At 44.4% G+C, this 11,718-nt stretch overlaps 3 protein-coding genes across 3 annotated transcripts; 2 read left to right on the top strand and 1 right to left on the bottom strand.

The window, feature by feature from the left end:
• The first annotated feature begins 1,591 nt into the window (after nt 1-1,591).
• Nucleotides 1,592-3,784, top strand: CCR75_009021 (uncharacterized protein). Its single transcript, XM_067967068.1, has 7 exons — nt 1,592-1,717; nt 1,788-1,934; nt 2,007-2,172; nt 2,265-2,551; nt 2,613-2,942; nt 3,006-3,130; nt 3,202-3,784. Exons 1-7 carry the CDS (start codon nt 1,613-1,615, stop codon nt 3,431-3,433), a joined length of 1,392 nt encoding a protein of 463 aa, XP_067815250.1. The 5' UTR covers nt 1,592-1,612; the 3' UTR covers nt 3,434-3,784.
• A 507-nt stretch (nt 3,785-4,291) lies between these two features.
• Nucleotides 4,292-6,163, top strand: CCR75_009022 (uncharacterized protein; the record flags this gene model as incomplete). Its single annotated transcript, XM_067967069.1, has 2 exons — nt 4,292-4,667; nt 4,744-6,163. 2 exons carry the CDS (start codon nt 4,292-4,294, stop codon nt 4,773-4,775), a joined length of 408 nt encoding a protein of 135 aa, XP_067815300.1. The 3' UTR covers nt 4,776-6,163.
• CCR75_009023 (uncharacterized protein) lies at nt 4,968-6,140 on the bottom strand (the record flags this gene model as incomplete). The annotated part of the gene is made up of 1 exon (XM_067967070.1): nt 4,968-6,140. The coding sequence occupies one exon, from the start codon at nt 6,138-6,140 to the stop codon at nt 4,968-4,970; it is 1,173 nt and encodes a 390-aa protein (XP_067815301.1).
• Nucleotides 6,164-11,718: the final 5,555 nt, after the last annotated feature.

Here is an 11,718-nt window from a genome sequence, read left to right as displayed (position 1 = left end):
TAAACGAGGCCATTTAGATGGAGGGGGCATCTTTGGAATGCCACCCGTCACATAGCCACGTTCTAAACGACTGGCTTGTGACACCGACTGAGCACGTTCACGTGTCGTCGGCGGAGCTTTAGGCTCCGAATCCTCTATGTCAGAACCATTATGAATTATGGTCTGAGCATAAGGCGTTGTGGTTATACCCAACGGAGAAGCGGCTGCGCCTTTATATGCAGCGCTCTCATTACCTGTCGCTGCGCTTTCGAGCGGAGACGATGGGACAGCATTCGTAAATGATGCTGTCTCCATGTTGTGAGTCATGAGAGAAGTGTGGATGGGCAATAATGCCGCATCGTCATTCCTGATGAGCTCGTTGTCCGCATCACTACTATTAGGTGACGGCAACGGTGTCGACTCATTGTAGTCGACAATGAGCGACGGATCAACATCCTCCCTGTTATAGTGGGATGGATCCTTTAGCCCTGTTAACGCGACAGCAGCAGTAGCTGTCGGCGTTTCGACTAAGGCATTTGACGCGGCCGGGCGAATTAACGCGGCGCGTGCGCTTAGTTTGAGGTTGAGTGGGCGTCTTCACAGACGACCCACCAACGTGGCCCCTTTTAGGTGGCATCTTTGGCGCCGTGTATGGAAACACAGGTTGCTAGAGTGATTGAGTGAACTAGCGGCGCGTAAAGCTGCTCGCAGTTCCTCTCTCCTCTTTGACGAATTTAAAAATGTAAATTCGTTCTTAAAGAGGGGGATGGTGAAACGGGCTAAAGTTGCCCTAATGTTACACAGTCCCCATTAAGTACATTGGGTACTAAAGGGGATGGTCAATTACTAAATTATAGTAATTAGACGCAGCACTCGGGTGTGGTGCACATTTGTGACCAACCCTTGTGTATGTGATGCACATGGGTGCATTCACATTAGGAGGGTTTACGCCTAGCGTCATCTGTTACGCGAGGTATCTAGAAAGATACGCTCGCAATACATATTAAGTGTTATCTATAGGGGCAACTTTAGCCCGTTACATAGGGTGTGTGTCTAAGTAGAACTTGCCGCATTACGACGTAATATTAGAGTTATTTACAACATTTTCGATTTTTAAATTTTCAACGAACCCCTGAATCCCTTGAACTAGGATTTCTTAAGCTTTAATAGCTTGTACGACTCCCTGAGTTGTTAAACCCATTAGTTTAATAGAACTAAGTGACTCTCTGAGTCTGAAAGTCTTCCTCTGACTTGAGGAGCGAGGTAGCTCCGCTACAATGTGGGTATCTGAGGTAAAATTTGCTGTTTTTTACGTCGTTGATTCAAGCGCCGGAAAATCACCCAATCTACTTTACAGGTCAAAATGCAAGGGCGCTGACCGAACCTAGTGATGGGTGCCGACATTTTTAATCGCCATCAAGTACTGCTATTGCTGCGGAATTAATCCACGACACGTTCAATCCATGCGATGTGATAAGCTGCAATGGTCAGCCGCGCTACAAAACGTAGGACAAAAACGTAACATGCAAAAGAAAGGTCTATCACAAAAAACCTAAAACCTCGTGAGAAAACCGCGAAATGCATCACTTGATCTTGCGCACAAACCGACACCAAACTACTGTCGGATTAGGCAATGGAAAACACTTGTGGCTCTTCAGCCACCAGGCGATTGCTGAGAGACGCACCTCGTCACCAGCTATCGCGTGGGCTTCTGCGCACCTTGAATGTCATCAATGTGGTGCGTGTGACACAAAAAATTGTGGCGTTGAGAGGGATGTGACGTAATCGACCACGGGTTTACATTGCAGAATTACTATAGAAAACACAATCCAAAGCATTCGGGCATGCCGACAAAGAAGAGGAGAAAAATGCCTGCTAATTATGTTTTCTCAGAAAATGGTGAAGAGACGTTTAACAACGGCCGCTACCTCGTGCGCAGGTGTAAACTTGGTGCGGTACGTCAAACTAAGCGTCGCTGTGATTTTTAATGCTAGAATAGACGACTGAACTTTTGCCTTTAACTGTAGGGATCTTTTGGACAAGTCGTAGAAGCTCGTGACCTTGTTACTAATCAGCTCGTGGCCATTAAGGTAGTTCAGAAAAAGCAGCAGTATACGAATCAGGCCCAGACCGAGATTAACATCTTACAAATGCTCCATCTGCCTCGACAACACGACGCTACTAATTACATTGGTACGTTTTTTTTAAGCAAGTATTGAAAAAATACAAAGCAAGCAACGCGATGCACTAACCGATGACAATGGTTTCTGTATCTGTATCTGAAGTTAAAATGACGGATGCTTTTATGCACAAGGGACACCAGTGTCTAGTTTTTGAGCGACTTGGACCAAATCTCTTCGATGTTTTGCGCGGTACTAATTTTCACGGCATTAGCCTAAAGCTGCTTAGAAAGTTTACGCGGCAGATTCTCAAGGCACTCGAGTACATGCAGCACCCTAACGTCAACGTTATACACTGCGACTTGAAGCCCGAGAATATATTGCTGGTTTCGCATGGCCATAGCTCAATAAAAGTTATCGATTTTGGCAGCTCGTGTGTTTCTCGCAATCAGGTATGCCAAGCTTCGCAGGTTGTAACGTTCAAGTGCTGAAAATAGGTTCTGCTTCATTTAGATTCACCGCTACACTCAAAGTCGCTTTTATCGTGCTCCGGAGGTGCTATTGGGCATGCGATACACCGCAGCTATTGATATGTGGAGTCTCGGTTGCATTTTGGTAGAAATGCATACAGGGAAGCCTTTGTTTTGCGGATATGATTCGGCAGACCAGTTGCATCGAATTGTTAACATTTTGGGCATGCCGCCACGGGATCTTATTGCTCGCGCAAATTCTACGTATCGACGAGAATACTTTGATGAGATTTTGACGACTGAAGACGACATCAAGCGAGTTGAATATCGCCTGAAGGTTCATAAGGTCGTTCCCCCCAAAGGAGTTGATGTGGTGAGTCAATATTTTGCAGCCCCAACCTGATATAACTCCAAATGAAATGTTGTCTTTATATAGATTTCTGACAACACGAAAACTATAGCTGAAATTCTTGCCGATTCCGACAAATATGGAACACTTAACCATGATCCAGAGCAGTACATTGCTTTTCACGACCTCGTAATGCGCATGCTTAATTTTGAGTACGTATCAACGTAATATGTTTCGCTTGATTCTCGGTCAAATTGATCTATTGTTTTTGCCTTTTGTTCAGCCCGGACTCGCGCATTGCCCCCACCGAAGCGATGCAACATCCGTTCCTATTAAGCTTGCGACAATTGCAGCCCGATGATACAACGGAGAAGCTTGTAGCACAAGGAAAGTATAAGCATATGCGGGCGTCAACAATGCGCGATGTTCATGGACGCAGCAATAAAAATCAAATTCCGCCCCTCGATCGAGCCAAGCAACAACGTTTGAATGACAAGTCATCGCACGAGCGTTGATCGTAATGTGCTGCAAATATGAAACGCAGGAAAATGTGAGAAAGTTAGCACATCGCTTCTTATCAGCCGATAATTTGCGTGGCCTTTTACAACGTTGACTGCTAGCAAAGTGATCGGTCCACGGGATTCCGGAGTACTCATGGTTTCCGCACTGGCAATGGCTGTGGCTATTGCTATCAAAGTGACAATTTTTTGGCCGTACAGCGTTATGCTGCACGCTTTAAGCAATAAAAATGGGATGGTCGCGTGGAGTCTTGCACTGCCTTCCTAGCATACAATGATGTATTGCATATGCTGCACGCTTTAAGCAAATAAAATGGGATGGTTCCGTGGAGTCTTGCACTGCCTTCCTAGATATAAAGCTTGTATTGCAAGAGAAATGCACGCGGTGAAAACGCTCGAAAGTATGATGAAAATGCTGATGGCAAAATGAACCTCTCGCTATGCAGAAGCTTGGTGAACAAATTGGCGCTGAAATATCGCTTCTCGCGGTCGGAGCCTCGATTCTCTGGCTGTACTTTCGTATCTAACAAGAATGCTAATATTATAAAGATCCTGTTCATTTCTATTTGGATAATACTAAGTAAATTATTTAAAAGCAAGTAATGATGCGAGATAGGAATATTGAAATTGTGTACCATGATTATTATCATCTATACGTGTTGCCCATAAATTTATATGATTTTAATGATTTCACCTATATCACTAGTTAGTTTATTTATCTTAGTGTGTATCAAACCAGATTAAAGCCCATATTACAATCTTAAGCTATCCATGTTATCGACCTTATTATAATTCTTACCAAATTTGTAATTAGCGTCCGGCTCATACGTGAAGGCCTCAATCCCCAGTCTGTTAATGAGCAACAACCTTGCAGACGGTGCGACACCTCGCGATAAGCGGCTCAAGCTATTGCGCGAGGCTAAAGCTCAAAAATTACGTGACGAAAAGATTGAGAAAGCTGATCTACTGGTCGCGGCCACATTGCAGCCAGCTGAGGTTGACGAAGGGACACAGCAGACAAAATTGGCAACCTATCCCCGCAATGAGTCCGGTGGCTTAGATGAAAAACTTGCGCAGAAACATCAAGGGGATGCTAAGTTTGGAAACGAGAGCGATGATGATCATTTAGAACTTGCAACTCAGCGTGCTAATTGTGATTTGGAACGTGACATCGCTCCAATGTTGCGCAAGCTGGAACGGCGTACACAGCACGCCATTGTTGAGGTTTTGCGTATGTTTGTATGTAATTACGGACTAATATTGTAAACAGGAAGTAGCTAATGCTTACATTGCGTGTAATCATTAAGGTGAAAATTTGGCAGCAGAACAGGAAAATTGAGGTTGTAGCATAATGATGGAGACACAACTAGGCACGCAATGGAAGTGAGGATTCATATGTGTTGCAAAGATTCCACATCAACATACTATGATCTGTCTAGCACTGCAGGGTTGCTGCTCCTACCTTAGATGTTAGAGGCGAATTCCAAGCGATTCACGGTCAGAAGCTCACGCAATTAAGCAACATCCTTCTTCATTTTTTTAAGTTCTTGTCGTCCTTGAATTCGCTCTTACGCTTCTTGTTATTTTTCTTTTTTTTCTTTTTGTCTTTCACATCGTTGTCTTCAAAGAATTGCTTGAGCTTCTTGTAAATTTGTTTCACTTGCTTGCGGTGATGCTGCATTGCTTCCTCACTACATTTCTCATTTTTTGTTCGCGCTCGCAGGAATGCCTCCGTAATTTGCGCAATTCGATCGGATACCTCGTCACCAGGCTGTTGTTTCGAGATCTTGCTACGTTTAATGTAGCTAAGTATATCTGCGCTAGCAAGTCCGCAAGCCTTTTCAGCGCTGCATGCAGCAACCTCATCAGTCACACTCCACAGCGCTGCAAGCGCTAAATAAGACGGATAATGTAGTAATGGCAAGTCTGTGAGCAGCATATCATTTAAAATTGCGGTAGAATTGGAGTGCAGCTTTTGCAGCACCGTTGCAGGCAAGTCAATCTTGAGCACCTTCTTCGCGAAGGCGCGAAAGTCGTCCAAGAACCCAAGAAGAGCACGAAAGGGGTAATACATAATAAGCTGAAATCGAACGCCTTCAAGCAAAATCATTTCATGGCCAATAATTTCCTTGTGGTCCACTTGAAGTTGATCAGCGACAGTGTCTACGGATATATACTGCTCTTCGACCTTGCCAGCCACGTAGATGGCCGTCGGAAGAAGATACTTGGGATGGAACTCCATCACACTATTGCTTAAATAAAATCTTTTGAACAGCAGCATAGCGCAGCATTTTACTTTATCTGATGTCCGCAAGAAGCGAGCGCTGCAGCTCTCCTGGAGCTTTACTTCGTAAAACTGCCGCAGTACTGCTTCCTGCTCTGCATCTAAGAAATCGAGCAATGGTGTCAATTTAAGATTGAATTTCTCTTCCGATTCCTTTCTTAACAACATATCCTCGTCCACATCGTCATTCCAGTCGGAGGCGGAGGCGTCGTGCACAGCAGATGACGAGCGCGGCACTAATGCCGCGAAAGACCGGGCTTTCCGGCCATTGGTCGCCGTTTTGTCGAGCTTCTGAGACTTTTCAATATCCGTACGCAGCGCTCGCTTGGTCTTCACATGTTGTAGACTGCGTACCTGCTTCAGCTCTTCCGCTGAGAAAATCCAATTATTAAAGTGCGTCGAAGTCGCGAGGTACGACATTCGTAGCAAGCAAGGATTGTTATCAATACGACTTACCATATAAGAGCACGGTCTGCTCGTCGTGCTCTTATGCTTATTAGCAGGCGAATGTTTTTGTGTGAAAGCACAGTTAAATGTGAAAGTGAAAGGCGAGGTAAAATTCTCCCTGATAATTAATATTCAGGATGATCAGAAGTTGACATTTTTAACTGTGTTCCAAGTAATTTGAACACAGTTTGCCAAAATTCCGCCGTAAATCTAGGGTCTCGATCTGAGACCAGTTCGCGGGGTAATCCGTGGAGTCGAAATGTTGTTTTACAAAGGCACGAGCACAGCCTTTAGCTGTGATCGACTCCGGTACTGCAGCAAGATGTACCATTTGCTGAAAAGATCAACAAAAACAAGAATACCATTGTTCTCATGTTCGTCGTCGGGAAATTTGAAGACGAAGTCTATGGATACAGACTGCCTAAATCGGCAGAGGTTTAACGGAGCACGGGATGAAGCACTGGGCTTCACCCGTTGACAAACTTCGCAAGCACGCATGTATTTGCGGACGAAATCATCCTGGCGTGGCCAGTAGATGTCGCGACTTATCGTGAGATAGGTCTCTCACGTCCACGATGACCACATCGTGGCACTCATACATAATGCGTAAATGCAAATCATTCCGGGTGGGGATGATGACAGGAGGTGTGTCGCCAGGAATGGCTGTGTGATACAGTTACCCATTGCGTGTTGCGTATCGATCTGTTGAGGATCTATACAATTTCGACAATCCTTTAAGTAATTGTTGGGATGGATTTTAAGGTAATTCATCACCCTTTAAGAGCCTTATCTTCTTGATAAGCTCTTCTAACGTCGTCGAGTATGTTGACGGCGGAAAAATTATTGTTGCAACAGTGGCCTTATGCTCACTGTTGATTTGCGAAGCCGGCTCAAAATCGGGCCAGCGCGAATGGGCATCAGCGACGACGTTAAGTGGTCCTGGTTTATACTTCACGAGGAAATTATACTCCGCAAAGAAAGACAACCATCTCGCCATTCTTTGCGAGAGGTGTGGACTGTTTACAGCCGTGTGTAAAGACGCATGGTCCTATATACAATAAACGGTCTATCTCCAAAGAGATAGACCCTAAACTTAGCCAGTGCGTATTTCATCAAACTTTGCTTGATACCCTCGAAGAAACGTTGACAATCAGCGTTCCATGACCACTTAACATTTTTTTTCAACAGAGAAGAAAGATGTACTGTCATCACGGAATTGCGTTAGTGCTTGTGCAGGTACGCCACTAAATCGAGGAACTTTCTAAATCCCTTTACATCACTGGCACAGGCCAATCGGTGATGATTCTGACTTTTCTGGATTCGGGCGTACACCATGTATACCCACGATGCACCCAAGAAGTGGTATTTCGCTTGCAGCGAATATACACTTCTTTATATTTGCATACAACTTGTGCTTACGCATAAGTGTAAAAACCTTTCGGACGTGAGTCTGATGTACTTCAACATCCGACTTTTTGTTTATGGCTCTGCTATGATCGAAGACGTCATCATAATGCTCGGTGCAAAATCTCGCACCGATCTCAACAGACTGGTTACACATCTGTTAAATGTCGCAGGGGCATTACTTAGTCCCTGTGGCATAACTAGCCACTCCCATAGCATTTCGCTCGGAGTGCTTACTGCTATGAAGGGGATGTCCTGTTCATGCATGAGGATCTGATAAAATTTATCCATCAGATCCATTGACGAAAATATAGTAATGTAGGGAGGTTGAATGCCCACATGGCTTGATGAAAGCGATCTGCAAAGACTTGTCGATCGCTAATAGTTGTTCATGAGGCAATGACCATTGCTTCATGACACAGTATTTCGAACCTAGGATTAGGTCGATTTCGTGTCGAGTGCGTTTATCCTTAGGCAAATCGCACGGTACTAATTTAAAGAAGACATCCTTAAATCATATTAAATCCTTATATAGAGGGTTTGTCTTCAAAGACTCCCAGGATTGGGACGTAAAACGTTTAATCCGAGTCTTCTCATTGAGGACCTTTCGTCCATCGAGTTCATACAACACGAAAAGGACGCGGCCCGAGGGAAAATAGCCTTGCTTCACTAGCAGGCTCTCTACACGCGGAGGTGTTGAGAGATTAGTGTGCTCAACAGTTGAAGCTGTATAGACAGCAGCATTTGAATACTGCTAGCGGGCCGACGCTTCCGCGTCGATCCAAAAGCTTAAAGATAGAAGTCTCTAAGTTTAAAGCAGTCTAAGGCGACTCCTTTTTAGGATGGCTCGTCGAGTTAGACGACGTCATAGAAGCTCGTCGTATTCGTGATGTTTTGCGACGAAAGTGACATTGGCATGTCCAACTTAGCCGGACGGGCCAAATCTTGGGCCTTGGGGCACAAGCCGTTACAAGCTTCACGACCGATTAGTCTTTGGGTCGTATGAGATCTTTAAGACCCGGCTCAGACAAATATTTGAGCCACCACATGCCGAATTCAGGGCTCGAGCCGAGCTACTTAATTTGAATCAGAGCAAGCGTGACATTTACGCATATGCCCAACATACACGATACCTGGTCAGTTGTATCGTTAGTCATCCATTTGATGAACAAACAGGTAACTGTGTATATTTAAAGTCTTGCAGACGCACCTGTTAAGACCCACATGTTCTGGCTAGAATTAGAGTCGCTCGATCAAGCGATCACTGTAGCGGAACAGGAGGACTTCAGCCTGAAACAGACTTTCGTCCACTCTGGTGCATATCATCCACCGAGGCGACAAGAAAACGGAGATCCAGAACCCATGGATCTCTCAAAAGTAGAGAGCGAGAAACCTCGCTCTTCAAGTTACAAACGGTTACAATGATGTAATCGTTGTAAAGACGGGCCACCACGCCTTGAGTGTAGTGTTCCACGGCCAGTGCCTTTAAAACAGTGAGCGAAAAGACTGACTCCCGCTAGGAACAGTGGAGGATGCGGATTCGACGCTGTCGCGAAATCGCAAGGGCGAGGCGGGTTGTCAAAGAAACGGTCGAAGTCAGTAGGTGTGGAGCGCCCTACTGATCCAGCAACGTCAAAAGAAATTGCAGGCCTTTTGACAAAAATTGCTCCTCACACACAAAAACTGTGTGTAACTGCCCTAGGGGATGAGGTTGACCTCACCATTCTGAAAATAAAAGTATCAAATAAGTTGCCACTTAAGTCCCTAGTCGATTGTGGACCGTCGTATAATTTATTAGAAGCAAATCGCTAGACGATCGCAGACTCAAAAGCTTGATTGAGCGCGATTTTCCTCTAACGAGAATGATAGTGCCCCTAGAAACAGGCGCATCTGTAACAGTAAGGAAACCTGTAGTTGGTATTTAATACACGTTAAAAGGAAAACAGTACGATGATGATTCCATCGTACTAGATTTGGATAACAAATTTGATGTCATCCTAGAATTACCATGGCTCAGAAATGTCGAGCCATGCATAATCTAGCAGCATCAAGACGTGACGATGCGTGTCTCTCGTTCATCAGATGGTCATCTTTTGAACGTCTTGGAGCGTCTACAAGCGTGTGGATGTTCTACGAGTGAGTCCCATTTTTCTTTAATACTCGATTAATTTCATTTTTGCGATGGCCTCAAATGTGGTTCGGTCGTTTGCACGGCCTCAGTGTGAATACCCATCCAATGTGGAGTTCGATGCACAAGCACAGGCAGCGTCGAGGTTCGACCACTCGAATAAGTTGAGTGGTACGAAACACGGATACGTGTTTGAATAGCAACATCCAAGGAAATTTAAAATGCCTGTCTACAAGAGGCAGGTCGAAAGTCCTAGATCCACTGGAGAGTCGATCGTAGAGGATCTTGCTGTGGTAGCAACCACAGCTAGAGGCAGTTGAGGATGATACTCCCCAAATAATTTCTGTGGGAAAAAGTCCCCAGAAACCTGTGATCAAAGGTTCCCAGGTTCCTTTGGAAATAAGTTCCAAAGAGGAAACTGAACAATAAATGTCTTAGTAATAAATGGATCTAGTGTAGGCGCTTATACACTTGTTCTACTAGCGCCTCTGATGAGCTACTGAGAACTCGTTCGTTCTCAGAAAAATACTATTGCCGACCGAATATCGGCCACGTAGTTGTCATCTGTGACAACTACGCAGATCTGCTTGACTTTGCCACTACGCAGGTCACGCAAGAACCGCTTCGGTTCTAGCGTTGACAATTGATTATCTCCGAAGTAAACTTCGGCTACGGTCGCATGGTGTTCATCTCTTCCCAGAGTGTGCAGCATAGCGCAAACGGCTGGCCCGCCTACGACCGAACTCATTCCTTCGATTGCTCTCCATTCAGGGTCACTCAAATGAGTAAATACTTCACGCGTGGCGTGATAACATTCTATAGGGGCTGAGAAGCTCCCTCCTTCTTCGTCCAACATGGACATGTTTGGATGGAACGTGCGTAAGTCGTTGCACAGACTACAAAGTGCTTACAGGTGTGACGGGGCACCTTTCAGAAGTACTGATAACAACTATTCAGCCTTATACTGATTTCAGTGTAGATGAGGTCCCTCAAAACTACGCGTACTTAAGGTTACAGAGGAAGGTTTCTAAGTAGCTAAGGGGCTTTAGCTACCAAAGTTTATTCAAAGGATTATAATTAGGGAAAAAGTAAAACTGTATAAATATATTAAGTTTCATACGTAACGATCTTCTATCTACTACTGAACTTATTATGTTAATAATTAAGTATGGCACCTCCTTGCGCACCGCACAATCGTGTCTTAAAACGATTGGCGAGGTTGGTTTAGAGTTGAATCAACCAATCAATAGAGCTAATGTATATTGCATCAATATTACCCAAATTGGAAATATTGGAACAGTTTAAGTCAAAATCAATACCGATAATTATTTTGTACTTCTTTATTTATTTCCTCTCATAGGAAATAATACTTATTATTCCGTGATAATAATTAATACTTATGTAACGGGACACCCCGTTACATTCAAATCTTGGAAATTTGCCAGTCATGTAGAGTTATATCAAACTGAGGGAAGTAACCAAGACATGAGGAGATTAATAGTGTCCTGTCAAAAATCACAATCAGAGTGGGATTATAAACCTAAATCTTATCTTTCTTGGACATTTTATTATAATTAAGACATCAGTCATATTTTGGAACGTTAAATTTTTGTGCAACATTTTCGTTGCATATTATATACACAGCGATAACTTTGATTGAAATATTAACAAGGCTCCGGTAAGAAGTTACGTTTTTTTTGTGATCAGATGGTCTATTAACACGGTTTAAACTATGTACAATATCTCTGGTAAATGCGGAGCCATGAGTTCAGATCCGGTTTCCGGCGGCAGACCCTGGCTGCGCCCAGACAGGCTTAAGGACCCTTCTGGTGCCCGTTCAAGCAACTCGATGCAGGCAAACAGCACAGCGCCCATAATGGCAGATGACTCTTTTCGGTGCTCTCGGGTTGCTATTGCACGTAGCTGGCAGACGCAAGATGCCCAAAAGCTCTGCGTGGTTGCGGAAAGCTCAGTAAATGCAGCTTTGTAGACGGCTTTTTTCCTGTCGGTCCACAGCTT

Source organism: Bremia lactucae, linkage group LG3, assembly GCF_004359215.1.
Source record: "Bremia lactucae strain SF5 linkage group LG3, whole genome shotgun sequence".
Taxonomy (NCBI): domain Eukaryota; phylum Oomycota; class Peronosporomycetes; order Peronosporales; family Peronosporaceae; genus Bremia; species Bremia lactucae.
This window is presented reverse-complemented; position numbering and strand designations above follow the sequence as displayed.